This window comes from Dipodomys spectabilis, unplaced genomic scaffold (assembly GCF_019054845.1).
Source record: "Dipodomys spectabilis isolate Male_0828 unplaced genomic scaffold, ASM1905484v1 ptg000230l, whole genome shotgun sequence".
Taxonomy (NCBI): Eukaryota; Metazoa; Chordata; class Mammalia; order Rodentia; family Heteromyidae; genus Dipodomys; species Dipodomys spectabilis.
This window is the reverse complement of record NW_024870907.1, coordinates 3,429,786-3,455,799: the sequence shown is the minus strand read 5'-3', so window position 1 is coordinate 3,455,799 and position 26,014 is coordinate 3,429,786. Positions and strand designations below refer to the sequence as shown.

General features: G+C 47.1%; 2 protein-coding genes across 4 annotated transcripts in view; one reads left to right on the top strand and one right to left on the bottom strand.

Annotated features, from left to right (window-relative positions):
- The window catches only part of Shank3 (SH3 and multiple ankyrin repeat domains 3), a 74,660-nt gene extending 66,088 nt beyond the window's left edge, over window positions 1-8,572 (top strand). Inside the window, exons 21-24 of the mRNA XM_042698016.1 lie at window positions 3,784-3,990; window positions 4,168-4,451; window positions 7,250-7,395; window positions 7,936-8,572. Of these exons, the coding sequence (XP_042553950.1) occupies window positions 3,784-3,990; window positions 4,168-4,451; window positions 7,250-7,395; window positions 7,936-8,439 (1,141 nt within the window). The 3' untranslated portion in view covers window positions 8,440-8,572. The remainder of the gene's footprint in view (window positions 1-3,783; window positions 3,991-4,167; window positions 4,452-7,249; window positions 7,396-7,935) is intronic.
- A 2,294-nt stretch (window positions 8,573-10,866) lies between these two features.
- Rabl2b (RAB, member of RAS oncogene family like 2B) lies at window positions 10,867-26,014 on the bottom strand. Of its 3 annotated transcripts, none has more exons than XM_042698074.1 (8): window positions 25,908-26,014; window positions 17,282-17,311; window positions 15,939-16,018; window positions 14,742-14,821; window positions 12,787-12,898; window positions 12,426-12,523; window positions 12,054-12,137; window positions 10,867-11,884 (listed from the first exon to the last, which is right to left on the bottom strand). In XM_042698074.1, exons 1-8 carry the CDS (start codon window positions 26,012-26,014, stop codon window positions 11,804-11,806), a joined length of 672 nt encoding a protein of 223 aa, XP_042554008.1. In that variant the 3' UTR covers window positions 10,867-11,803. The 3 variants fall into 3 exon arrangements, with proteins under 3 accessions (XP_042554008.1, XP_042554009.1, XP_042554010.1); XM_042698075.1 differs by having other exon boundaries at window positions 12,426-12,520; XM_042698076.1 differs by lacking the exons at window positions 15,939-16,018; window positions 17,282-17,311 and having other exon boundaries at window positions 25,908-25,997.

The window sequence follows — 26,014 nt, the reverse complement described above, 5'->3', positions numbered from 1 at the left end:
TGAGATCTGAGAGTCAGGGTTCAAAGCCAGCTGGGGTTGAAAAGTCTATGAGACTTATCTCCAGCAAAACCAGCAAAAAGCCTGAAGTAGAAGTGTAGCTCAAGTAGTAGAGTGCCAGCCTTGAGTGAAAAAGCCCAATGAGAGGGCAAGACCCTGAGTTTAAGCCCTAACACTGGCACAAAAACCGACAAATGAGATGCCTGACACTGAGGCAAGAAAAACAGACTTTGTAAAAGGGGAGGTGAGATCAATGATCACACAGAGGTGATAGAACCAACCAGGCTTTGGTGGCTCACATCTGTCATCAGCTACTCAGGAGGCTGAGATCTGAGCACCACAGGTCAAAGCCAGCCTGAGCAGGAAAATCTGTGAGATTCTTATCTCCAATTAACTAGCAAAAAGTTAGAAGCTGAGCTATGGCTTAAGTGGTAGCGCACCAGTCTTGAGCAGAAAAGCTGAGGGCAGCACCCGAGCACTGAATTCAAGCCCCATACTGACCAAAGAAAGAAAGAAAAAAGGAACCTTCTGTAGACACGAGGTCTGTTAGAGACAAGGTTTCTTGATGCTTCAATGGAGGAGACAGGAGCTTGGATCCTCAGGACTGGTAAAACCTTCTTGCACACAAACAGAAGAGGTAAGATTCAAGACTCTCAGGAAGGAGAGATAGGACCTTGGGACAGATACGCGGGGAGCTGAGAGGAGAATTTCAGACATCCAGAGTAGAGACAAAATCCCTGACATTTAGGTGGGGAGATGAGACTATACTTGAGGAGGGGAGGGGAGGGGAGGAGCGGGGAGGGAGGTGTGAAGAGGAGGGAGGAGGGGAGGGAGTTCATGACAGCTAGGTGTGGGAAACGAGAACTCTTGACATTTCATTATGGCAGCTGAGACTTCAGGACACTGATACAGGTGAGGTGTAATCTTTCAACATGCAGGTAAAGGCCATAAGACCTCTTGATTATCAGGTAGAGATGCTGAGACACGGTGATAACCTAGGGGAAGAGATAAGACCTCTAGCCCAGGCCTGGCGCGAAAGAGATGTTCTCACTTACGTGGAGAGAAGTGGGAGTTCTGGATTCTCACAGGAGGCAGTTGAGGGAGCTGTGGTCTCTGAAAGGTGATGTGAGGTGAGAACGTAGGACACTTAGAGAAGCTGCTCAGAGAACTCAAGGTCACCTCGTAACCCAGACTCAACAGTCGAAGGAGGTGAGATGTCTTGATAGGTAGGAGAGATGGGATCTACAGAGCTCTCAGGGGAAATGTCACTTCTTTAGCCTTCTGACAGACTGGTGGAAACTTAGAAGAGACGGGACCTTTGGATGTTCTTGTGAGGGAGGGGAGACATTTTAATATCTAGGAATATGTGACAAGCATTCGTCGTGTTCTGGCAAGATGATGCTATCTTCAGACAATCGGCTAGAAAAAAAAGACACTTTATGATATGCAGTTATCTATGAGAAGTTTTTACCTCCCGCTCCCTACACCCGCCAGTAGTGGGGCTTGAACTTAGGGCCCTAAACTTTCTGGCAGGCATTCTATACCATACTCTAAGCCAGTATACCAGCCCCTTTTTACATTGGTTATTTTCAAGATAGGGTCTCACTTTGTGCTTACACTGGCCTCTCAGAGTCTCCTGTTTGTGCTTCACTTTATGATTGAGAGGATAGGTATGTACTACTGCACCATCCAGCTTCTGTAGTCTAGGGTGACAGGTGCATGCCTCTGCCCCTTGCCGTTAATTGAGATGGAATCTCATAAACTTTTGTGATTGGGCTGCCATTATCCTCCAGTCTCAGCCTCCCAAGTAGTTAGGATTACAGGCTGGAGTCACACCTGCTGGAGAGAATACTTTGCTGCACTTAGGTCCCATAGAGGAGACCTGGAGACATTCAAGGAGGTAATATGAGATGTTGGGATACTCAGTAGTAGACAGGAAAGTGGGTTTATATTCATGAATAGGGGAATTCAGGTAATCCCAGCTATGCTGGGATTTGCTTGAGTAAAGTTAGCTCAAGACTATCTGAAAAACAAACTAAAAGCAAAAGGGCTCCAGAAAGACACAGGTGATAGAGTAATTGCCTGATCAAGACTCTGAGTTCAGTTCTCAGTGTCACAAAAACAGAAAGGAATTGGACTTTTTTGAAGGTGTGTTGACGTCCACCCTCGGGAGAGGGCGCACTTCCCTCAGGAAGCACTAAGGGCTCCGTGTCTGTGAAGCTTGATGATGTTTAGACACAGTTCCTGAGTCTGCGTGGTCACAACTCAAAGAGGTCATCTTGGCCAGACATGGAGGCTCATGTCTGTAATTCCAGCTCCTTGGGAGGCAAAGGTCATGAACATCATGATCCAGACTAGGCCTGGGCAAAATTATAAGGGTGCTAGCCAAGAAAATTTTAAAAAGAGGGGTGTGGTTATGAGTCCTTGAGCTTGGATCTTAGTATTGTCAATAAATAGATAAAATACATAAATAAGATGAAAAGAACTGATCTTGAACCTTCACCTGGTTTGCCTGGGACCTGGGAAGAGTAATGTGCAATAGAGGCCTTGACTTTGGGCTAGAGGGGATAGGGTTGACCCCAAGCCTCCGTTACCCTAGGTCTGGGATGGCTTTACAGAAAGTTGGGAGGTCACTTCAGCATGGATCCGTTAAGCCAAGGGCCCTGTGCAGACGGCCTATGGGGTGGGGGTGTTGCCTTGCTGATTGGCCAGAATTTTACAGAGCTTTGTGAGGTCATGGCTTGCAGGCCTGTCTAGAGCAGGAGTACAGTAGAGATGCTGCCAACTGCTGTTCTGCTGGTCTTGGCAGTGTCCGTGGTTGCCAAAGAAAACACCACGTGTGAGTAAGTGTTGGGGGCCTTGGTGTGGGGAAGAGCATCTTCTAAACGACAGATCCCACCCAGACTCCCTCTGCCTGGGGCTGGGTGGGGGGCCACACTTGAATCTTAGCAGTCCTAGGGTAGGCTCACAGTTCCGGTATCCACATCCCCAACTCAGACCCTCCCAGTTTCCAGACCCTCAGTCTTCTGTTGCCCTTGAAAGGGACCCTTCAGCTCCTGGATCTGTTTTCCCTGCTCCTCCAATAACTGCTTCTCAGACATCAGGTCCTGATTTTTAGGAGCCCCTGTCCTTCAGTGGACAATGCCAGTACCCTGCCTGTTCCTGGCTGTGAAGGCAGTACGTGCCACTGTACACGTACTCACCCCTGAGGATCCTACAGTTCCATCACGGCCCAGCTAGTGGAAGCCTTCCTCCTGTGACTCAGTTCCCAAGCTATGTACCTCTGGGCCCCCACTGCTCCTTGTGCCCCTCTGCCCGGGAACCATGGAGGGCTCACAGCTACCCTCCCCTCCAGCCCGCTCTGCGTCCTCAGACCCCTTACGTCACGCCCTCCCCGAGTCTCCCACCTAAGATTGACCCTGACCACCCCAGGCCCTTAGGCTCATCTGCTTCCAGACCCTCCACTGCACTGCTAACTCCCACTCTTCGCAGGGATTCCCCTGTGCCTCTAGGGCCACAGGGCCCGGCCTCACTATATGGCCCCGTCTTCTCATCCTGAGATGAGATACACACTATCCAATAAATCATAATGGCCTAAATGATTTCCCAGGGCCCGTGCTTTCTGTACACCTCATCCCACCCCTTTCCCAGAGCCCTGCAGGACTGTTCTGCCCTTCCTAAGCCCAGAACCCTTTCTCCCCCCAGGTGTGAGGTATGAGGACACGCTGGGCCCGTCCTTTTTTTGAACTGTGTCCCTCAGTGTGTGTCTCCTGTGTCTCTTCTCAGTGGTCCCTGTGGGTTACGGTTCAGGCAGAGCGTGCAAGGGCCTGTCCGGATTGTTGGTGGACAGGCTGTGCAGCATGGCGCCTGGCCCTGGATGGTCAGCCTCCAGATCTTCATGTCCCACAACAGCCGCAGGTACCATGCATGTGGAGGTACCCTGCTGAATTCCAACTGGGTGCTTACAGCTGCTCACTGCTTCGATAACAGAAAGTACGTGTGGGGACTTCCGAGGGCGGTCTCTAGAATGTTCTTGGAAAGGGACGTTCCTCAGGGGCTCTGTGCAGGGTCTTCCTGGGGCTCTGGGTGAGGTGGTAACCAGATCCTGATGGAAAGCTCTGTCCAGCTGTTCTGTAAATGAAAACAATTGGCTTACCTTTGTGTCTGCAGAAAAGTCTATGACTGGAGACTGGTTTTCGGAGCACAGGAAATTGAGTATGGGAGCAATAAGCCAGTGAAGGCACCTCTGCAGGAGAGATATGTGGAGAAAATTGTCATTCATGAGAAATACAACGTTGTGACAGAAGGGAATGACATTGCTCTCTTGAAGGTCACCCCTGCTGTCACCTGTGGGCGCTTCATCGGGCCAGGGTGCCTGCCCCATTTTAAGGCAGGCCCTCCCAAAGTTCCCCAGACCTGCTACGTGACCGGATGGGGTTACATAAAAGAGAATGGTGAGTACAGGACGGGCTCCTCGGTGGGGATTCTCCTGGGGGTCTTCATGGCAGAAGGAGTCATCTGTTGGTACACGGCTGAACAATTTTCAGTCTTTAGCATGGTACCAGAAATAGAGCCCTTTCACAGCTGGAAAACTCTTGAAGTCGAGGCCTCTACCCAAGTCACATGACTGGCACAGGTGCCTAAGGGAAGGATGAATGGCAGACACAAGCATTGTTTATTTTTTACGCTGAGTCAAGGCTGTGTTTGTGTTGGCATCTGGAGCCCAAGTTGCTACACCTGCTCACTGGATCTGGAGAGCTCCGCATGTGGTTTTGTGTCTTGGGTCAGTTTTCCTCTTTCAAGATTGGAAGGGCCAGATCAGATAGTCTCTAAGATGAACATTTCAAACCTGTGACCCAGAGCTGTCTTTTTCTTTCTTTCTTTCCTTTTTTTTTTGTCAGTCAGGGGGCTTGAACTCTGGGCCTGGGCACTGTCCTTCAGCTCTTCAGCTCAAGGTGAGCCACAGTGCCACTTCTGGTTTTCTGGTGTTTTATTATTCAAAGGCAGCCTGGGCTGGCTTTGAACCATAATCCTCAGATCTCAGCCTTCTGAGTAGATAGGATTTCAGGCTTGAGCCTCCAAAGTGTAGCTTAATATTTTTTTTTTTAAGTAAGAAAAAAAACACCTCATCTTCCTTTCTCTCTTATTCCCTTCGCCAGAGGCTAATTCAATTCCTGACAGACTTGCTACCTGTCTTGTCTTTTAGGGTATGTCCCAAGTTGCCATTGTCTTCACTGGTATTTTTTTTTTTTGGGGTCCAGTCGTGAGGGACAGCCTGGGCACTGTCCCTCAGCTCTTCAAGTCAAGGCTAGCGCTCTACCACTTGAGCCACAGCACCACTTCCGGCTTTTTTCTTTTTGCTTATGTGGTGCTGAGGAATCGAACCCAGGGCCTCAGGCATGCAAGGCAAGCACTCTACCACTGAGCCACTTTCCCAGCCCTTCTCTGGTATTTGTTAACATACAACTTGCTCTCTGGTCTGAGTTGCCCATCTTCATCCCACCTGCTGATGCCTCAGAATGAGGACATGCATTATTCTGGTCTTAACTCCTCTCTGCCTCTGAGCATGTCCACTGCTCGGAGACTCTTGTAGTCCTTGGACTGGTTTCAGGTCTCCACTACCACCTCTATCTACTTTTACTATCCAGTTGTCTTGGAGGATTAGGGGCTCCCAGCTATACCTTGGATGTCAAGCAAGACGTTTTTGTTCTGGAAGCCTAAATTAATGAGATACCTTTTATTTTTGTTTTGCATAGACACCCACCGCTCCTAAGTCCCAGCCTTAAATCCTCAGGTTTCAAACTCCCATTATTTGCTCAGATGCTCTTGTTATGTCTCCTTGAATTCATCTGTTTCAAGGGTGGAAGAACTTCCCAGGTATTGTTCCTTTTACTTAATTTTGAGTTTCTATAGGTTTCCTAATATTGGCGACTCAAAACCAAGGGACTGGGACTGAGAACATTGTTCTCTATTTCAGTACACTTGGCTCTTCACAATGAAGAGGTATGGCTGTCAAGCTCGGTCATAGATTGCTGTCTTACTGCCATTCTCATGTTAGGCAGTACATGTACAAAAACTCTTACTGCTGCCTGGATGAGAAGAAAAGTAGAAGCTACAGTGTTTGCAAAATAGACCCACAGCTAAGCAAACATGCACTCAGCAGCTATCTACTTGAGTACTGAATTCTGTATCACAGCTTCTTGCATTTTCTTTTTTTCTTTCCTTTTTTTTTTGTCAGTCATGGGGCTTGAACTCTGGGCCTGGGCCTGGATGCTGTCCCTCAGCTCTTCAGCTCAAGGCTAGCACTTTACTACTTCTGGCTTTTTCTGCTTATGTGGTACTGAGGAATTGAACCCAGGGCCTCATGAACGCAAGGCAAACACTCTACCACTGAGCCACCTTCTCAGCTTCTTGCATTTTCTATCTTTTTCTTGCATAGCTGTGTATCCAGGTCTGCCCTACATCAGGCTGCTTCCTTCCAGTACTGCTGATGAAGTCCAACCCCAGAGCCAGAAGGCTGTAGGTTCTGCTGAGGTTGGGGAGCAGCATAGCTGCTGTCATTAGGTCTTCTGGCTGCAGTGGTTCTGGGACTAGGTCTAAGCTGTAGCCTAGCCAGACCTTTCCTAATCCCAACATTGTGATAGGGCTTTGGGTGGAAAGAAACTCTGAGTCACCTTTCCTTTTCCTAAAATCCCCTCAAAACGGTATACAGGGAGGATTCTGTCCACAAGCAGGTGTAAGGTAGAAACACAGTGAAGGTGGCTTGTAGAGATACTGTGAGGAATGAAAGATGTGTCTCAGGCTTGGTCTGGAGGGAGCAATTCTGGCAAGATTCCAGCTCCTGCCATTCCCAGAGTAGGTGGTGGTGCTCCAGCTCTGCATGCAGAGTGGGAATAACAGGACCAGGGAGCCATAGTGAGTGCTTGGGCACATGCTACTCCATCCATCCATCCATTCATTCATTCATTTGTAATGCAACAACTAACCTCCTGAATCTTCCTCATCTACTATTCACACACACACACACACACACACACACACACACACACACATCTATCACCTTTCCTTCTTCATTCAGGTAACATTCTTCTACTTCCATACACTTGCTCTTTCACTATGTAGTTCTTCCTTTCAGCAATGCACAAGGAGAAGCTGAGGGAGCATTACAGAGGATGGGGTTCATGGAGGGAAGAGGCAGGACTTTTCCTCCATGTCTTCCTAATCCCCTAACCTTTGTGTGGCCTGGCTGCAGCTCCCAGGCCATCACCCATCCTGCTGGAGGCACGTGTGGATCTCCTTGACCTCGACCTGTGTAACTCAACCCAGTGGTACAATGGGCGTGTCACGTCAACCAATGTGTGTGCAGGGTATCCTGCAGGCAAGATTGATACCTGCCAGGTAACTTCCCTCTGGTGCCCAGACCCGAGGGTCCCCCACCCCACCCCTACCTCAAGTATTACCAGGCCTTGAGAACACTTCATTTTGGGCCCTTGAGCCTCACCGTTTCTACTCCCTGCTCTGGACCCTATTTTAATGATTCCTTCTCTGAGCCCTTCACCTAACCTTGATGGTCGCAATGAGGATGGAAGGTACTATCAACCAGATTCTCTTAAAGATCAGTTACATTTAGCCCTTGATCCCAACTTTAGAATAATCCACTAAACCTAGTCTTGCCTCTTCACAGTTGTTAATAACACACAGTTAAGCTACATGCATGCTCATATGGGTTCACTCATCTCACTGCAAGAAAACTCATGCCAATATATACTGTCTTCGTAACCCGATGGAAGCTGTTGGCACAGCCTCAAATGTATGGAGCCATTTGTGCTTCTAGCAGTGGAAAACATGTGGCTGCAGAAAGTGCCCTCTCGGAGCCCCGTGACCCTGGGCAGGAAAAGGGTCTGAGGCCGAGAGTGACTTGTGTGTCTTTCCGGGCAGGGGGACAGTGGTGGGCCTCTCATGTGCAAAGACAGCGCAGACAGCCCGTTTGTGGTTGTGGGGATCACAAGCTGGGGCGTGGGCTGCGCCCGTGCTAAACGCCCTGGAATCTACACGGCCACCTGGGACTACCTGGACTGGATTGCTTCCAAGATAGGACCAAACGCCTTGCACATGATTCAACCAGCCACGCCTCACCCCCCTACCACCCATGCCTCCTCCTCTCACCTCCCCTCCTCCAATCCTGCCTGGTACTTTGAAAACCCTCCTCATGCTGCTCAGTCTTCCCATACTCACCCCTTTCGGCCTCAGCCCTATCCACCTCAACACCCATCCCAGCCTCCGCCACCACCGCCCTTATCTCACACCAAGCCTCCCAAAGCACTTTCCTTTGCCAAGCGCCTACAACAGCTTATAGAGGCTCTGAGAGGGAGGCCTTATTCTGTTGCCAAGAACTCTTACTACATGGGGCCTACGGAGTACCCAGAGACAGTCCTCTCCTGATCCGACCTTGTTTTCAACAGACCCAGGCCCCTCATTCCTTAAAAAAGAGAGAGATGAAATAAACATATACACATATATTTATTTATAAATAAATAGATAAATACAAATACAGGCATGCACATGAAGAGATGCTTTCTCGACTTTTATCTGCCTGCTCCAACTACACATCCAAACCATCAGCTCTACCCCTCCCCGCTTCACCCTTTAATAAAGTGAAATTGCTCGTGTGTTTATGTTGTTATTTTACAATTTTTGGTATTGGGGATTGAACCCATGGCCTCATGCTTGCTAGGCAAGCATGATTTTTGTTTTATTTATATTTTTGTTGGTCGTGGGGCTTGAACTCTGGGCCTGGGCGCTGTCCCTCAGCTCTTCAGCTCAAGTCTAGTGCTCTGCCACTTGAGCCACAGCGCCACTTCCTGTTTTCTGGTGATGGATTTAGCATTAAAGTACAACCAAAGCCCCATAAAAGTTCTCAGGCAAGAGGAGCACCAGGCGAACCATGTAGACCAGCAGAACTTCAAGCTAGAGGATGAGTAGGAAAGGAAGATGAAGTGTTGGTCTCCATGGCTTGTTTTCCTTCTTCCATTGAACTTCCTTTCATACACTTGCTGAGAATTTGTGACTAGTTAGAATTGTGGAGAAGCTCTGCTTAGAAGAAACAAACTAAGCAGCAGGTGGATCTGTGCAACTTAAGAGTGGGCAGTAGTGGCTGGTTGGCACAGCCCACAAATGTAAATGTGCAGCTTCCTTTTCCTTCAGATAAGTGCCCTAGCTAAAGCAGAGCCATTTTGCTCTCTCCTTTTTATACACTTTGCTGACCAGACATTCATACTCCCACCCTCAGCCTTGAGGCTAGACAAAATCTAGGATGGTTAGTCCTCTACAGCTTTCCTGGTGGTGGTTTGAAGCTGGCTTCCAGTTGAGACAGCCTTGCCTGCTTTCCTGTCGCCCATCCTTTCAGCTCCCCTCCCTCATCTTTGGGGAGAATGGCTCCAGTTGGCCATCCTCAGACTCCGCTTCTAGGGAATGTGATACAAAGCAGTGCAAAGTCAATACCAGGGGTGAATTTCACTGCATGTTTAGCCTATTTCAACAAAGCTGCTTGTATTAAAAAACTATTGGCTGATGGGGCTGGGAAGGTGGCTCAGTGGTAGAGCGCTTGCCTTGCATGCCTGAGGCCCTGGGTTCGATTCCTCAGCACCACATAAGCAAAATGAAAAAAGCCAGAAGTGGTGCTGTGGCTCAAGTGGTAGAGAGCTAGCCTTGAGCTGAAGAGCTGAAGGACAGCACCCAGGCCCAGAGTTCAGGCCCCACGACCGGACCTCCCCCCCCAAAACAACAACAAAAAACCTATTGGCTGGGGAAGTATCTTAGTGGTTAGAACATTTGCTTGCATGCATGCATGAGGCCTTGGGTTCAAACCCCAGCACTGTCAAATACATAGCCAATTTACTATTTACAATAACTAAAACTTGTTATCCCTCCCTTCCCTCCACTTCCACTTCCAATCCCACCTCATTAATGCTTTTTTTTTTTTTTTAAGTCGGTCATGGGGCCTGAACTCTGGGCCTGGGTGCTGTCCTTCAGCTCTTCAGCTCAAGGCAAGCGCTTTACCACTTGAGTCACAGTGCCACTTCTGGCTTTTTCTGCTTATGTGGTACTGAGGAATCGAACCCAGGGCCTCATGCATGCAAAGCAAACACTATACCACTGAGCCACCTTCCCAGCCCCTAAAGTAATGCAATTCGAAAAACCTCAGGGCAGGTGAACTCTGAGTTGACTGTGTGAGCATCATTTATTTAAAGAAGAAGCTCCCACTCCTATGTTTTGCTGCTGCTGCTATTACTGGGGCTTGACCTCAGAGCCTGAGTGCTGTCCCTTTACTTTTTGGCTAAGGGCTAGCATTTTACCACTTGAGCCACAGATCACTTCTGGTTTTCCAGTGGTTAATCGGAGTTGAGTCAGGGTTTGTCCATTCAGGCTGGCTTCAAACCATGATCCTCAGATCTCAGTCTCCTAAGTGGCTAGAGATTACAGGCATGGGCCACCAGCACCCAGCACTTTTTTTTGTTCTTGCCAGTCCTGGGGCTTGAACCCAGGGTCTGGGGACTGTCCCTGTGCTGCTTTTACTCAAGGTTAGCACTCTACTTCTTGAGCCACCACGCCACTTCTGGCTTTTTCTATGTGGTATTGAGGCATCTAACCCAGGGCTTCAAGCATGCTAGGCAAGCACTCTACCACTGAGCCACATTTCTAGCCCCAGCACTTGTTCTTGAAACACTAAATTTCACTGAAATGGTCTTCTCTAGTCAATCAAGATGAGGTTACGCTGTGGTAGATCAAGATGATGATCTGCAGTTAATGTGGTTGACGGTCTGTATCATTTTCCCCAGTATACCTCAGAACCTCCAAGCACAAACAAACACTCTATGTAACTCAATGTTTATTGTAAAAAATACAAACAAAACAACAGTGAAAATAATGCAAATGATGTTCAGGATGATCATAAAAGCATACTACCAAGCCACGGGTACTGGGCAGGGGAGGAGGCAAGCAGGGCATCTCTTCTGCCACTCAGTCGTTGGTCACTCACAGAAGGCAGTGTTCAAGGATCCTAATGAACTGGAGGAAAGGTTCCCATGCTGACAGGAAGACTTTGAAAGCTATTCTGAAAGCTGACTTCATGCAACCCCAGTGACGTGTTCCTTGTGGCACAGCTGTTTGACCTCATGTTTACCAACAGTAATGTATGTGATTACATACAGCTACACATTGTTTTTTCTTTACTGTGATGCAAACCTGGTTCCTATGATCTCAGCCTTATGTAGAAGAGTTCTTGAAATAGTAGGTACTCGAAAATCTGGAATGAATAGTTCTATGTTCAAAGGCATTGTTTTAAAAAAGTTGGCTGGGAGACGAGGGAAAAAGGACAGAGCCTCACAAATTCTGCTGGGGGAGCGGGATGTGATAACCAGGGATCAGCGATCATTCTCTTGGCAGATATGCATCAGATATCCCTGAGGTCAGTTTTGGGAGGAAAAAACAAAATCCAAACAAACCTTAAACACCTAAATGTCTATTTTCTGAAGAGGCATGTACGTATGTTCCCTGATTCTTTGCTGCTCAGCTGGGGGTGTGGGTGGAAGGCTTGGAAGCACTGAGTGCTAATTCTGCTGCAGGGAGGTTGGTGGGGTCCCACACCAGTGTGCTTGTGCTGACCTCATCCTACACCAGGGGATGGTGGGTTTGCAGAAGGCTGAGCAAGGGTGGTCTGAAGAGCTGCTCCATTCACAGCTAGAGGGGTCTTCCAAAAGGCTCCCCCCACATCCCCTCAAGTCAGCGATTCGAGGCTACTCTTGGATCAGGTAGGGGATGGGCTTTCAATCCTGCTACTCGGCTCTTGGTCTGGTGCATCCTCTTCTTTCTGCTCCAACTTGAAATTCTGTGAACAAGGTCCCAGATGAGGCCTGGCCCTGCATGTGCCCGTGTAGCCCCGATACAATTAAAAGTAGCAAGGGCAAGTAGAATACGTTACATTGGGTTATACCCCACATCTCTGAAGAGGAGGCAGGCTTTTTCTATCCCCTCCCCCCACACGGGGCCTAGCCTACCTCGAGCTCCCGTAAAACCTCATCCATAAAGTCCTGGGAATTCTGTTTGTATGACACAGCTAAGCGGATTGCATCATTGAAGAGCTGCAGGTGGTAGAGGCAACGTGTGACAATGGGCAGAGGGCCTTGGCCTCCCACCACCCTCTACCACTAGCAAGCCTGCTCTTCATTGCAGCCCTCATCACCGGATCCAGTCAAGAGACACGCACGGCATCAAGCACAAGCCCACCACCCTATTCCCCCACTACCCCCTCTCCCGCCCCGGCTCACTGGCACACTCTGTCCATCCTCCTGGTCCCTTCCCTTCACAGATCCCTATGACTTCAGTATCTATTCCCCATCTCACTGACTGCTCCTGCAGCCTGCCATTACCTTCACAACATTGGTACCATCAGCAGCTGAGACAAAGTACAGAGGCAGGGAGAACTTCCGGGCAAAATTGAAGCTTTTCTGAGTCACCTGTGTGTCTGCTGCAGAGAAAAGCAGGGCATTGGCCTATCTATTGAGAGAAAGGGAAAAGGGATTTGAAAGCTAAGGGGAAGCTGAGCTAAAAAGTAGGGTATGTGTTCTGAGTAGACAGATCTGTCTCAGGAAGAAGACAGATTGGCATCTTTAAGGGGAAGGGAGGTCAGGAAGGATAGATCACTGAAGGCCACCCACTCCAGGGTAGTGGGAAATGTATGGTGGAGGGTTCCCAAGAATCACTGTCACTCAGGTCCAGGGATGGCCCCACCATCGATTTTATTGGCCACCACGACGCATGGGATCTCCGGCCTGAACTCCCGAAGCTCTGCATACCAGGTGCTCAGGTTCCTATAGGTGACTTTCCTCTGTACATCAAACACCTGCGAAGGGCAGAGGAAGACGTCATTTCTAAAATCCATTTCTAGTGACTCCCCCCCCCCCTTGCTCCCTCCCCCCCCGGGGGGGCAGGTGAGTACAGGCAAGCACCATAGCCAAGGAATTCAGGCTGGCACACTAGCCAGAAGAGGGTCTGAGAGGAACCAATGCATACACATGGACATCCAGGAGGGTGGCACTCTCAAGACAGGAGAGGCAAGCTTCAATAGCAGATGTCAGAGCACGACTGAAACTGAAATGGCTAAGTTTCCTGTTCCTGTGAGTCATACTTCTAGCTCCACTTGCCTTACTTTATATCCTCTTTTGTTTTTAGTATCTTCTTAAGAATTTGGAAATTCTCAAGGGCTTAAGGGACTGAAGAGCTGGGTAATGAGCCTCTCCTTTATACTTTGAAAGGGATCAGGAGGGAAGAATCCTCACTATCTTCATTGTGGTGTCTGCCAGCTGATAAGCCCCCGTTGGCAACTTTCACATACCAGCCAGTCCATGAGCCAGAAGCGGTAAGGTCTGTTGTGCATAAAAGAGCAACTCTGCCACATATCAGAAAAGGATGTATAGAGGTGGTGGTGTCTAAGCAGAGCCTGGATGAGCAGTATTTCAGTGAACAGGTATAAACCAGGGCAGGCTGAGGGAATGGGGAAGAGTAAGCAGACCAGTTTCTTTTGTATCCCTTCTGCTGCTGCTGCTCATTCAGGGCAGAGACAAGGTCATGCACACTGAAGGAAACTACAAAGTAGGAGGTAGTACTGGAAGGGTGAGTGTTGTCAAGTGTTATTGAGTGTCAGGGCAGACTTAGAGACACTAACGGTGGTGCCAACTCTTCCACTCCACGTGCTTTTATCAGCGATGTGGGACCCTTTGTGACTGCAGCCAGACTGAGGTTGTTGGACTTTCAGGGCTAGGCCACAGGGCAATACAACTTCCACCTGACTTTCCTTGGGTTCTCAGTCTTGAGATACAGCTGCCATCCCGTGGGCAAGCCACATTAGCCTATACTAGCAAAACTACTTGGAGAGACACTTGTGACAATACCTGCTGATGGCCCAGTCTGCTCCCAGCATGTGTGGAGAGGCCTGGAACCCAGCCTAGGGATCTTCTTGACAGAGACCCCACAGACTTACTGGATCCCTTACCCCGTGTACAAGGGTGTTTTGTGCCACTAAGTTTGGGTTTTCTGTGAGCAAGACCTTGAGTGATAGTCTAAGAAATATGAATGAGTGAGGTTTTTACTGGTGACAATTACTAGGACTCACAGGTTAGTAAACCGTCTTTGGGGTGGGTGCAGATCAGTGGCAGAGCATATGCTAAGCTTTCCCAAGGTCCAAAAAAGGAAAAAGGAAGACTAAGAAAAAGGCAGTGTCTTATTGATCCATGTGTTACAGATGGCTGATGTCCATGAAAATGTTTTATAAGTGGATCAAAAGAAAAATGTGTCTTTCTTAGCAGCTAAGAGTGGTGGCTGAGAAATCAGCCATGTTACTGCGAGGTGGAAGCTTCTAGGAGACAGACCGGCTTCCTGTCACTTTTTACTCCCTTCCCATGCTGTATTCTACACCCAGCCACTAAGTGGAACCTTAATGACCCTCACAGTGAGAAGCTGGGAAGGAGGCGAGGGCCGGTCTGAGAAAGGTCACTGGAAAGAAGTAAGAGGGCCCTGGGAAGGGATGTGGTCCTGTTCTCAGGCATGTTTCCACTTAGAAGTTCTGGAAGGCACATGGAGTTTAAAGCCCTCTGAGTGGCCCTGACCCCTTGTCTCCCAGTACCCAGCTCGGGTAGAAGGGCCCAGGACTCGTGACGCCCGCATCCCCTCACCCTCAGCTCTCATACCATGATGCAGGCGTGGGCCTTGTGGTAGTAGGAGGCATGCATGCTCTGGAACCGCTCCTGCCCTGCTGTATCCCAAAAATCTGCAAGGTAAACACAGCTCCGTCTGATGGGATGGGAGGGCAGGAAAACCCACACATCCCCAACATGTCTCTGGGTAGAAACATGACACACGTGTGGGGCCAACCGCAACGTGTGTGAGAACATGGAGAGCCTGGGGAGGGGCGGCCACCGCACAGCTCCACGCTGCCATTAGGGCAGCACGCCCCGGGTGGGCTGTGAGAAGTGTGTGTACACTGGTGTGTGGGGGCGCAGGGCCAAGGACCAAGGGAGGGGTAGGTAGTCTGCACTATGTCCAGGGAAGTCCTAGAGGTGGGGGGGGGAGGAAGAGGAGGGGGAAGGAGGGGGAGAGGACGGGGAGGTGCTCCTCATCCTCACAATCAAGATGGGCTAAATTTCCATGTGCAGTGATCACAGACTGGACAGCCAGGCAGGATAGGGTGGCCTGGCCAAAGAAAAAGTTGTAACTTCATGGAAGGTCAAGTCCTGAACAGGAGATCATGTTCAGGCCATAACTGTCTAGTCAAAAGTTTGTGTGCTAGCCGGGCGCCGGTGGCTCACGCCTGTAATCCTAGATACTCAGGAGGCTGAGATCTGAGGATCATGGTTCAAACCCAGCTCGGGCAGGAAAGTCTGAGACTCTTATCTCCAATAAACCACTCAGAAAACTGGAAGTGGTGTTGTGATTCAAATGGTAGAGTGCTCGCCTTGAGCTGAGGGACAGCGCCCAGGCCCAGAGTTCAAGCCCCATGACCAACAAAAAAAAAAAAAAAGAAAAGAAAAAAAAAGTCTCCTGGACTTTCCCACCAGGGCTGTCTTCGAATTGTGATCTTCATATCTCAGCCTCCTAGGCAGCTAGGATTTTGACTGGGCGCCAGTAACACCCAGTGTTCAGCTTTATTTTTAAATTATTAAAAGATGTATATTATTATATATCTATTAGTATGGCTTTCAATACCACCCACAGCATACATATCATTTAAGAGACAACAGGCTGTTTATTTGCTACATCTTACTGCAAAGCCATTGTAACTTACTGATGTGGTTCCCCCCATTTTCTTCCCTCTCTTGGCTACCCCCTCTGGTCTTCTCCCTTTCTCTCCCGTGAGGCTCAGCGTGGCCAGGGCCCACGATGCTCACCCACAAGGATGGTCTTTCCATCTACCGTGGCGGTGTGCTTATACAGAGTCAAGGCATATGTGGACAGCTGCTGTGGCTGGCTGCACACAGGTTAAGGACAGAGGTGAGTAAAAGGGAAAAAAGAAACAAGTGGGGTGTTAGTGTGATGAAAGGTGCCCCCCCTTTTTCTGTGGAGATTTGTACAGACAGAGGATCACTCTCTCTCACTGACACCAGCTCCATGAGGTCCAGAGACAGCAGGGGCTGGAGTGTGTCAAGTCTGACCACCTAAACAGGGCACAAAGTTTTCCACAGAAACTGCCATAAGCAGTGGCATCGTGAAGTTGGAAAACAGAACCGGATGTCTCAATTTTTTCATGGACAGAGCTCTTGTAGGCCAAAAAGGAAACACTAATTCCAGGTGGCAACATGACTATTCCATGGGGAAAAAAAGCTCTCCCAAGCCAGGCATCTGACAAGCTGTTTATAAACTGAAGCTGCCTATGTGTGAAGTCTAGCAGAAAACCTAGAGAATGGCACCTCTTGATGGAGGTGCTAGATGGCCCAAGTAGCAAAGCTGAGACCATACAGGTGGGCTGGGTCACAGTAACACGCCGTACAAGGTAGAACAAAATATACTCAGATCCCAGTATGACTCACATCAGTCTTGTGGAGCCAAGGCAGGGAGCACACAGGTTCTAGGGCCCTCTTCACCTGTAGTTCTCAATGGATCTACCTAGCAATGTTTCCGTTTAATTTATTATTGGCTGGGTATTTTGAGGATAGGGCTTTGTGAACTTTTCTGGCCAAGCTGTCCTTGAACCCTTCCCCTCAGCCTCCAGACTATATAGGATTACAGGTGTAAGCCACTGGAGCCTGGCCTGAGCAGCTTTGTAAAAAGCTCCTAGTTGCAGGGAAGGCCTTGCTCTAAAGCTGCACAATGGGACAAGTTACAGGAGGAGGGATCAGCTGGTACTTGTATTGTACACAATGCATCTGTAACAGAGACATTAAGCAAAATTAAGAATCCATGTTTTGAGGTAAGAAATTAAGTGCCTTATCCAAGGCCAGAGTTACTAAGGAGGCATAGCTTCATTTCCAACATTTGATCCAGACCAAATGCTCCATACCATTCTTCTGGTCTTTCTAATATAAAAGAGACCCTAAACATGAGTAAGCTCTAGCACAGTCAGCAGGGATTATGTGATGTGTGGGTCAATGAGGGAGAAGGTAATGTGAAGGGAAACCCATGTGTCATTACCCATCAAATCTCCCTGGGCTGCTATTGGAAAAGGTAAGGTGGAGATGAGAGGCACCATAGTTGGAAGAACACAGGAACAGGGGTTTCAACTCTTGAAGGATACAATCCATCCATGAGAAATCTCTCCATGAGTCTGTAAGGGGAAGGTTCAAAGTGGAAGGTCACATGGCATCCTAATCTCCTCCTTACTCCTACTTTATCAACTCCATGCTGATAATCTGGAAGACACCTGCGGTTCCCCCTCTCCCATTAACTTTCAGTCACACAGTTTTTAGGTTAAGCCTAAAATTTGGGAATCTCTATTGTCAACCCCTCATCGCAAACTACTTATGTTACTATGGATGCATAGATCAATGCATATGAGGCTCTCAGATTCATTGTTTCTACTTCAGCACATTACTGCCCATCATACAATTATCCTCATTCTATACTCGAGGAGGCTGAGTTCAGGAAGGCTGCACCCTTCACTCCAAAGACCCTTCCCCAAGATTCTGTAGGTCCTTAGAGGTTTTGTGTAAATGTCACCTGAACAGTAAGCTCATCTCTGGCGACTCTACTTATCATAGTTATAATAAATAATAAATACAAATAAAGAAATAATACGCCTTCTACTCCCCATCCCTCTCTGCTTTGCACTTAACACCAACTGAAATAGCAGGTAACTTTATTCTGTCTGTCTCAGAATGTAATATACACGAGAGTAGTTTATGAATCCAAGTTTGTTGCTATATCCCCAAAGACTAGGGCAGCACAAAGGTACAGTGGTACCCAGTCCGTACTTGAACACATGAATGTGAGCTTAACTTATTTCATATCTCTGAACCCAAGGTTAGACCTGTCTTCCACATCCACTAACGCCCAATTAGACCATATAGTAAATCTCAAAAAATAACCACCCTCTCCCAAATACTCTCTGAGCAAAATATAATTAAGTTGTAAATAAAAACCGAAACCAATTTTAATGTCTTCATTATTTTATTTATGTATTTATTTATGCCAGTCCTGTGGCTAAACTCAGGGTCTGAGCACTGTCCCTGAACCTCTCTGTGTTGCAGGGTAGCACTCTACTACTTGAACCACAGGGCTCCTTCCAGCTTTTTCTGTTTATGTGGTATTGAAGAATTGAACCCGGGGCTTCATACATGCTAGGCAAGCACTCTCACTAAGCCACATTCCCAGCCCATCCTTATACTTTAAAGTTAAATGACTATCAAACATTTTAAGCTACTTATAAACTAGTCTGATACTTGCTAGGCAGGCACTCTACCACTTGAGCCACATCTTCAGCCCCTTTTTACTTTTTTTTTTTCTTGCTGGTTCTGGGGCTTGAACTTGGCTTGGGCTCTGTCTCAGCCTATTTGTGCTTAAAGTTAGAGCTCTACCACATAAACCACAGCACCACTTTAGTTTATTGGTGCTAGGAGTCATGGAGTTTTCTGCCCGGGCTGGTTTTGAACTGTGATCCTCAGATTTCAGACTCCTGAGTAGCTAGGATTAGAGGCATGAGCCACTGGTTATTTATTTATTTTTGTCGGTCGTGGGGCTTGAACTCTGGGGCTGGGTGCTATCCCTGCGCTCTTCAGCTTAAGGCGAGCGCTCTACCTCTTGAGCCACAGTGCCACTTCCGGTTTTCTAGTTTATTCCGGTTTTCTAGCTTTATTGGAGATAAGAGTCTCATGGACTTTCCTGCCCGGGCTGGCTTTGAACCGCGGTCCTTAGATCTCAGCCTCAGGAGTAGCTAGGACTACAGGTGTGAGCCACCAGTGCCCGGCCCACTGGTTATTTTTGAGGTAAGGTCTTGCTTTATACATGAGCCAGCCTGACCTGTGACCTTCTTACCTGAGCTTCCCAGTGTGGCTGGGGATGACAGGAGAGTCTTTACACCCAGCTACTGTGCTCCCCCCTAGCTAGGATAACAAGTGCTCACAACTATGCCCAGCCATTGGCTGAAATGGAGTCCTGAGACTTTTATGCCTAGAATTTTATAGCCTAGAATTGAGCTCCAAGTAGTTAAAATTACAGACTTGAGCCATTATGCCTGGCATGTATAAGAAACATTAAAGGAGGTCTGGGAAGGTGGCTCAGTGGTAGAGCGCTTGCCTCACATGCATGAGGCCCTGGGTTCTATTCCTCAGCACCACATAAGCAGCAAAAGCTGGAAGTGGTGTTGTGATCCAAGTGGTAGAGCGCTAGCCTTGAGCTGAAGAGCTGAGGGACAGCGCCCAGGCCCAGAGTTCAAGCCCCATGACGGAAGAAAAGACAAAAAACAAAACAAAAAAAAATGCAATAAAAAAATTGGCTCTTGGACCCTACGTTGAAAATGAACTTCACAACTTCGGGGGGTGGGGGGGGCAAGGTGGGAGGAGTAGTGGAGGTGGGGAGGGAAGGGATGATAGGGGAAAAACAAAGGAGGAGATAACAATGCTCAATAGGAAATATACTCATTACCTTACTCATGTAACTGTAACCCCTCTGTACAGCATTCTTACAATAAAAAATATATACAAAAAAACTGGCTCTTAAAATATATCCACAAAGTTGAAAAACCTGTAGCTAGACTAGGAAAAAAGAGAGAGATGAGAAATTCTTTATCAGGATAAAGGCTATATATGAAAAACAGGTAACATCACACTCAATAGTAAAAAAATAAGAGTTTTCTCCTAAGACCAGGAGCAAGGCAAGGATGCCCCCTTCCACCATTTCTAGTGTGTATTGTACTAGAAACGCTACTCAGAGAACCTACACGAGAAGAAAATAATAGGCATCCAAACGAAAAGGAAGAGGTAAAATTTAAAATAAATCCACAACTGTTATATGTGATATATTCAGCAACGTTTAAGAATATAAAACCAAGCCAGGCGCCGGTGGCTTACGCCTGTAATCCTAGCTACTCAGGAGGCTGAGATCTGAGGATCGTGGTTCAAAGCCAGCCCAGGCAGGAAAGTCCGTGACTCTTACCTGCAATAAACCACTAGAAAACCGTAAGTGGTGCTGTGGCTCAAGCAGTAGAGTGCTCGCCTTGAGCTGAAGAACACAAGGACAGTGCCCAAGCCCAGAGTTCAAGCCCCATGACAAGAAAAAAAAAAAAAAAAATATATATCTGTATATATACATATATAGATATATACATATAAAACCAACACAGAAAAATCAGTTGCTACACACTAGCATTAACAAAATATGAACATTAAACAAAGTTCCTTTCACAAGTGCATAAAAAAGAATACTTAAGAATAAATATATCCAAGGAGAAATAAAACTTGTAGCACTGAAGACTAAAGTTTTTTTTTTTTTTTTGGGGGGGGGGGGGGGGGTCTGGTCGTGGGGACTGAACTCTGGGCCTGGGTGCTGTCCCTCAGCTCTTTAGCTCAAGGCTAGCGCTCTACCACTTGAGTCACAGTGCCACTTCCGGGTTTTTTCTTTTTTGCGTATGTGGTGCTGAGGAATTGAGCCCAGGGCCTCAGGCATGCAAGGCAAGCGCTCTACCACTGAGCCACCTTCCCAGGCCCTGAAGACTAAAGTTTTTAAGATAGAAATTAAGATCTAAATAAATGGACAGATATCTGTTTCCATGAAACTGAAGACTTAATATTATTAGGTTGATATTACCACCCATAGCAATCTACAGATTCAATGCAGTATATCTTTCAAAATCCTGTAAGATTTTTAAAAATAGAAATAGAGACATTCCAGAATTTATATAGAATTTCAAGGGATCCTAAGTAGCTAAAATAATCATGAAAAAGGACTTATAAGAGACTCATAATTCCCAATTTCAAAACTCACTATGAACCTAGTAACCAAAGCAGTACAGTATTAGAATCTGGAGATCTAGAACATACAGACATAGAAGAATAGAATAGATAGTCCAGAAATGAAATCTCACAAATATGACCAATTGATTTTTGAAAAGAGTACAAAGATCATAAATGTGGAAAAGGATGGTGCTTTGAAAACTGGAAATCAAGCTGGGTGCTGGTGGCTCACGCCTGTAATCCTAGCTACTTAGGAGGCTGAGATCTGAGGATCGCGGTTCAAGGCCAGCCTGGGCAGGAAACTCCGTGAGACTCTCATCTCCAATAAACCACTCAGAAAACTAGAAGTGGCACTGTGGCTCAAGTGGTAGAGTGCTAGCCTTGAGCTGAAGAGCTGTGGGAGAGCACCCAGGCCCAGAGTTCAAGTCCCACGACTGACAAAAAGAGAAAACTGGAAATCAACATGCAAAAGAATGAAGCTGGTGTTGATGAGGTGGTCAAGGCAACTGTAAACTACTAAAGTAGAATTGCAGTATGTGGGTGTAGTTGGGAATGTGAATTCATGAAGATGGTCTCAAAACAGCAAAGCCTATAGAGAACTGTTTACACCTAAGTTCATATAGAAAACGTGGTGGGCCAGGGGCTCACAGGAGACAAGACTAGATCAGACATCAAAGCAAGAACAACTCTACTCTCACTTCATGAAGGTAAAAATGGCTAAGGACTCTACCAGTCCCAGAGGAGAAGTAGGATGCCCCATGGAAATAAGCTACGAGCACTGCATACCCTTAACCTCATACCACATTAAAAATGAACAGGCTGGGGGCCAGTGGCCTGTAATCCTAGCTACTCAGGGGGCTGAGAAGTGAGGATTGTGGTTGGAAGCCAGCCTAGACAGAAAAGCCCATGAGACTCTTATCTCCAATTAACTACTTAAAAACTGGAAGTGACACTGTGGCTCAAAGTGGTAGAGTGCTAGCCTTGAGCAAAAAGAACTCAGGGCCTGCACCTAGGACTTGAGTTCAAGCCCCATTACAGACAAAAAAATTAATTAATTAACTGAAACTCAGAAGTAGAGTTGTGGCTAAAGTGGCAAGGTGTTGGCCTTGAGCAAAAAGACCCTCAGGGACAGTTGCCAGGCCCATAGACCAGTGGGTGCACTGTGTGCGCACATATGCATGCGCATACACATGCACACAAGCACACACACACACAATTAAAATTGGTCAGAGACCTAAACATGAGAGTTAAAAGTATGAAACTCTTGGATGAAAATTAGAGAGTGAAAAATCTTCATGACCTTGGATTTGGAAGTATTTCTTAAATATGATATTAAAAGCACAAGAAATCAGAGAATAAGGTATGGTAAGCATAATTAAAATTAAAAAGTCCTTTGTCAACCAAGGAAGTGATAAGACAACTTATAGAATAGGAAAATATATGCAAACCATATATACCTGAAGAGTTTAGTAAGTAGAACACAACGATCTACAATAAAAAACTCCAAAACAGCCAGGCACCAGTGGCTTGTAAACCTAGCTACTCAGGAGGCTGAGATCTGAGGATTGCAGTTCAAAGCCACCCTGGGCAGGAAAGTCTGTGAGACTCTTATTTCCAATCAACTACCAGAAAACTGCAAGTGGTGCTGTGGCCTTGAGCTGAAGAGCCCAGGGACAGCACCCAGGCCCAGAGTTCAAGACCCACAACTGACAAAACAACAACAACAACAACAAACCTCCCAAACAATCTTATTTAAACATGGATAAAGGATGTAAGTAAACATTTGTCTGAAGAAAACATACAAATGACAAAAAGCACATGAAAAGATGAGGCAACATCATCAGATCTGAGGAAAATGCAAATCAAAACTATAATCAGACACTATGCCCATTGGAATGGCTAGTATCACAAAAAATGGTAAGAGGTTGTAGAGAATTTGGAACCTCTGTGCACTGTTGGTGGGAATGTAAAATGCTGCAATTACTGTGGAAAACAGTTTGGTGGTTCTTTTTTTTTTTTTTTTTTGGGTCTGGTCGTGGGGCCTGAACTCTGGGCCTGGGCGCTGTCCCTCAGATCTTCAACTCAAGGCTAGTGCTCTACCACTTGAGCCACAGCGCCACTTCTGGCTTTTTTCTTTATGCTTATGTGGTGCTGAGGAATCGAACCCAGGGCCTCAGGCATGCAAGGCAAGCGCTCTACCACTGAGCCACCTTCCCAGCCCCAGTTTGGTGGTTCTTCATGAAGTAAAACAGAATCACCATGCTGCCTGCATTTTACTCCTAGATATATAGTCCTTAAATTAATGGACAGAAAGTTGTGCACCAGTATTCATAGCAGAACTATTTATAATAGCTTGTGCATCTGTCATTAACAAAGGTAATATTTTCTCCAGAAGGCAGTGCCCAGGTCAGAGGATTCCTGCATATAGAAGTGGGAACCAAGCCGGGCGCTGGTGGCTCACGCCTGTAATCGTAGCTACTCAGGAGGCTGAGATCTGAGGATCAAAATTCAAAGCCAGCCGGGGCAGGAAAGTCCATGAGACTCTTATCTCCAATAAACCACTTAAGTGGTGCTATGGCTCAAGCTGTAGAGCGCTCGCCTTGAGCGAAGAGCACAGGGACAGCGCCCAGGCCCAGAGTTCAAGCCCCACGACCAACCCAAAAAAAGAAAAGAAAAGAAAAGAGCTGGGAATAATCACTGCGGGGTGCCAGTGGCTCACTCCTGTAATCCTAGCTACTCAGGAGTCTCAGATCTGAGGATCACAGTTCAAAGCCAGCCCGGGCAGAAAAGTCTGTGAGACTCTGATCTTCAATAAACCACTAAAAAACCAGAGGTGGCGCTGTGGCTCAAGAGGTAGAGCGCTTGCCTTGAGCTGAAGAGCACAGGGACAGCACCCAAGCCCAGAGTTCAAGCCCTATGACTGACAAAAAAACACAAAACAAAAGAAGTGGGACCATATTTGTGCCTACCCTCAGTGGAGGTCTGGGATGCTTATAGTAGTCAACCAGGATGAATGTACCCTGGAGAAAACGGCACTTCAAAGAAGACCTGGTGATCTGGACTCCTACTAATGTGAAGTCACTGCAAGAAGGCAGCATGACTTCCACATTTCTCTGGACCTGAGGTTGTGCAGAGATAGTGCTCTCCAAATCAATGCACATAGGTGTATTGGGAGTTCTTAGTCTCCCAACAGAGTGTAGATGTACAAGTTAGAGATACTGAAATATAACAGAATTCTAGACTTTCAATAAAACTGAACCAAGAATTTCTCATCTGTCCATCTTCTTTCAGATCTACTGTTTCCACCATAGGTTCTGTGTGTGAAACTGCTGTCTGAGGTATTGCTAAGGGCTGGTGACCAGCTTTTCTTTCTTTTTTTTTTTTGGATCTGGTCGTGGGCCTGAACTCTGGGCCTGGGCGCCGTCCCTCAGCTCTTCAGCTCAAGGCTAGCGCTCTACCACTTGAGCTACAGCGCCACTTCGGGCTTTTTTTTTCTGCTTATGTGGTGCTGAGGAATCGAATCCAGGGCCTCATGCATGCAAGGCAAGTGCTCTACCACTGAGCCACCTTCCCAGCCCCTAGTTTTTCTTCAAATGTCCTGGGTGCCAATGCTGGATAATCTTTGATGTCCTATTAATGACTTAAGATTTTTATTTTTTGTTATCCCGTCACTTGACTTATCCCTGCACTGACTTAGCAGGCAGGCCCCGTGGGTCTCTCTATAAGCTTCATTCCCCAAAACGTCTATCAGTTATTAGGCCACAATACGCTCCCTATCTGCCTGCCACTTGTGTGCTCTGTGTTAGTCTCTCCCAGTGGGGACAGAGGAGTTATTTATTGGGTAATCTTCCCAAATTGAAACACTCATCCTTACTTTTATTTTTTTGCAATGGTCTTAGAGCTTGAACTCAGGACCTGGGTGCTGTCTCTGAGCCTGAGTCTTTTTGCTAAAGGCTAGCACTGTAACACTTCAGCCATAGCTCCATTTCTAATTCTTTGGAAGTTCACTGAAAAAAAGAGCCTCGTGAACTTTCCTGCCTGGGCTGGCTTGGAGCAGGGATACTCAGCTCTCAGCCTCTTGAATAGCTAGGATTACAAGGCAAGCGCTACCAGCACCTGGCCATCCTCACTTTTATTGGGTAGAATGTTTATAAGTTCAAGGCAACTGTAAATACAAAAGTAGACCTGCAAATGTGAGTGTAGTAGGGGAAAAAGACTCAAACTGCAAAGTCTCAAAAACTGGGGGAGAGTGAAGGAAGGGGCAACATTGTCCAAAAAGAAAAAAGTTCTCATTATCTGACTTATAAAACCTTAACCCCTCTGTATATCACCTTTATAATAAAATAAAAAACATTAAAAAAACAACCTGCAAAGCCTCTGGAGAGCTACTTATAGCTACCTGAGCACAAAGCAGAAAATGTGGGGGCCAGGAGTTTATAGAAGATTAGGCTAACATTAAGGCAGGAACAATCTACTCTCATTTCATGAGTAGAAATGGGCAGGCACCCATACTAGTCCCAGAGAAGTAGGATGCCTCGTGGAGATAAGCTGTGAACACAGCACAACCTTGCTTTACCTTCCCCCGTGGAGAGTTCTGCACCTGGTCTGACAGAATAAGCCACATGGCCAAAACCATTTTTACCACCATTATTCAACCTGTCACTTTTCCCTTTCCCTTTCCACTGTACCAGCCCTTCAGCCCATGTGCCACATAAAGGAATATTCCAATTCTTACCTCCTCATTTTGTACTCCACGGCTTCTGTCAGGACTCAAGGAAAATGTTCTAATTCCTTAGTCCTTGAGTCCTACCCCACCCCTTCTCAATACCCACAATTCCTGATGTGATCCTTTCATGTACAGCTATGCTCCGCCAACACTCCTCCCTCGCCAGCCCATAGACTCCACCACTCTTTGAAGACTCTGGAGGACTTTTCTAAGAAAAGTGGGTGGTCTTCCCTAATCTTTCAACATACTTGGACTTGCCCACCGCGCTGTCTCCCAAGCAGATGATCTTCACACTGTCATCAGCATCGTATTTCTCTTGGTCCAGTTCACAGCGTTTGGTTCTGTCCCCTGCCAT

Bases quoted from the DNA above. Each gene is read 5' to 3' on its own strand.
- Rabl2b (XM_042698074.1), bottom strand. From the start codon at position 26,014: ATGGCAGGGGACAGAACCAAACGCTGTGAACTGGACCAAGAGAAATAC. The intron at 17,312-25,907 runs GTATGTTGAAAG...TTCCCCTTACAG, and splicing joins AGCGCGGTGGGCAAGTCCAA to ACTCATGGAGAGATTTCTCA. The intron at 16,019-17,281 runs GTATCCTTCAAG...ACCTGTGTGCAG, and splicing joins AGATTTCTCATGGATGGATT to CCAGCCACAGCAGCTGTCCA.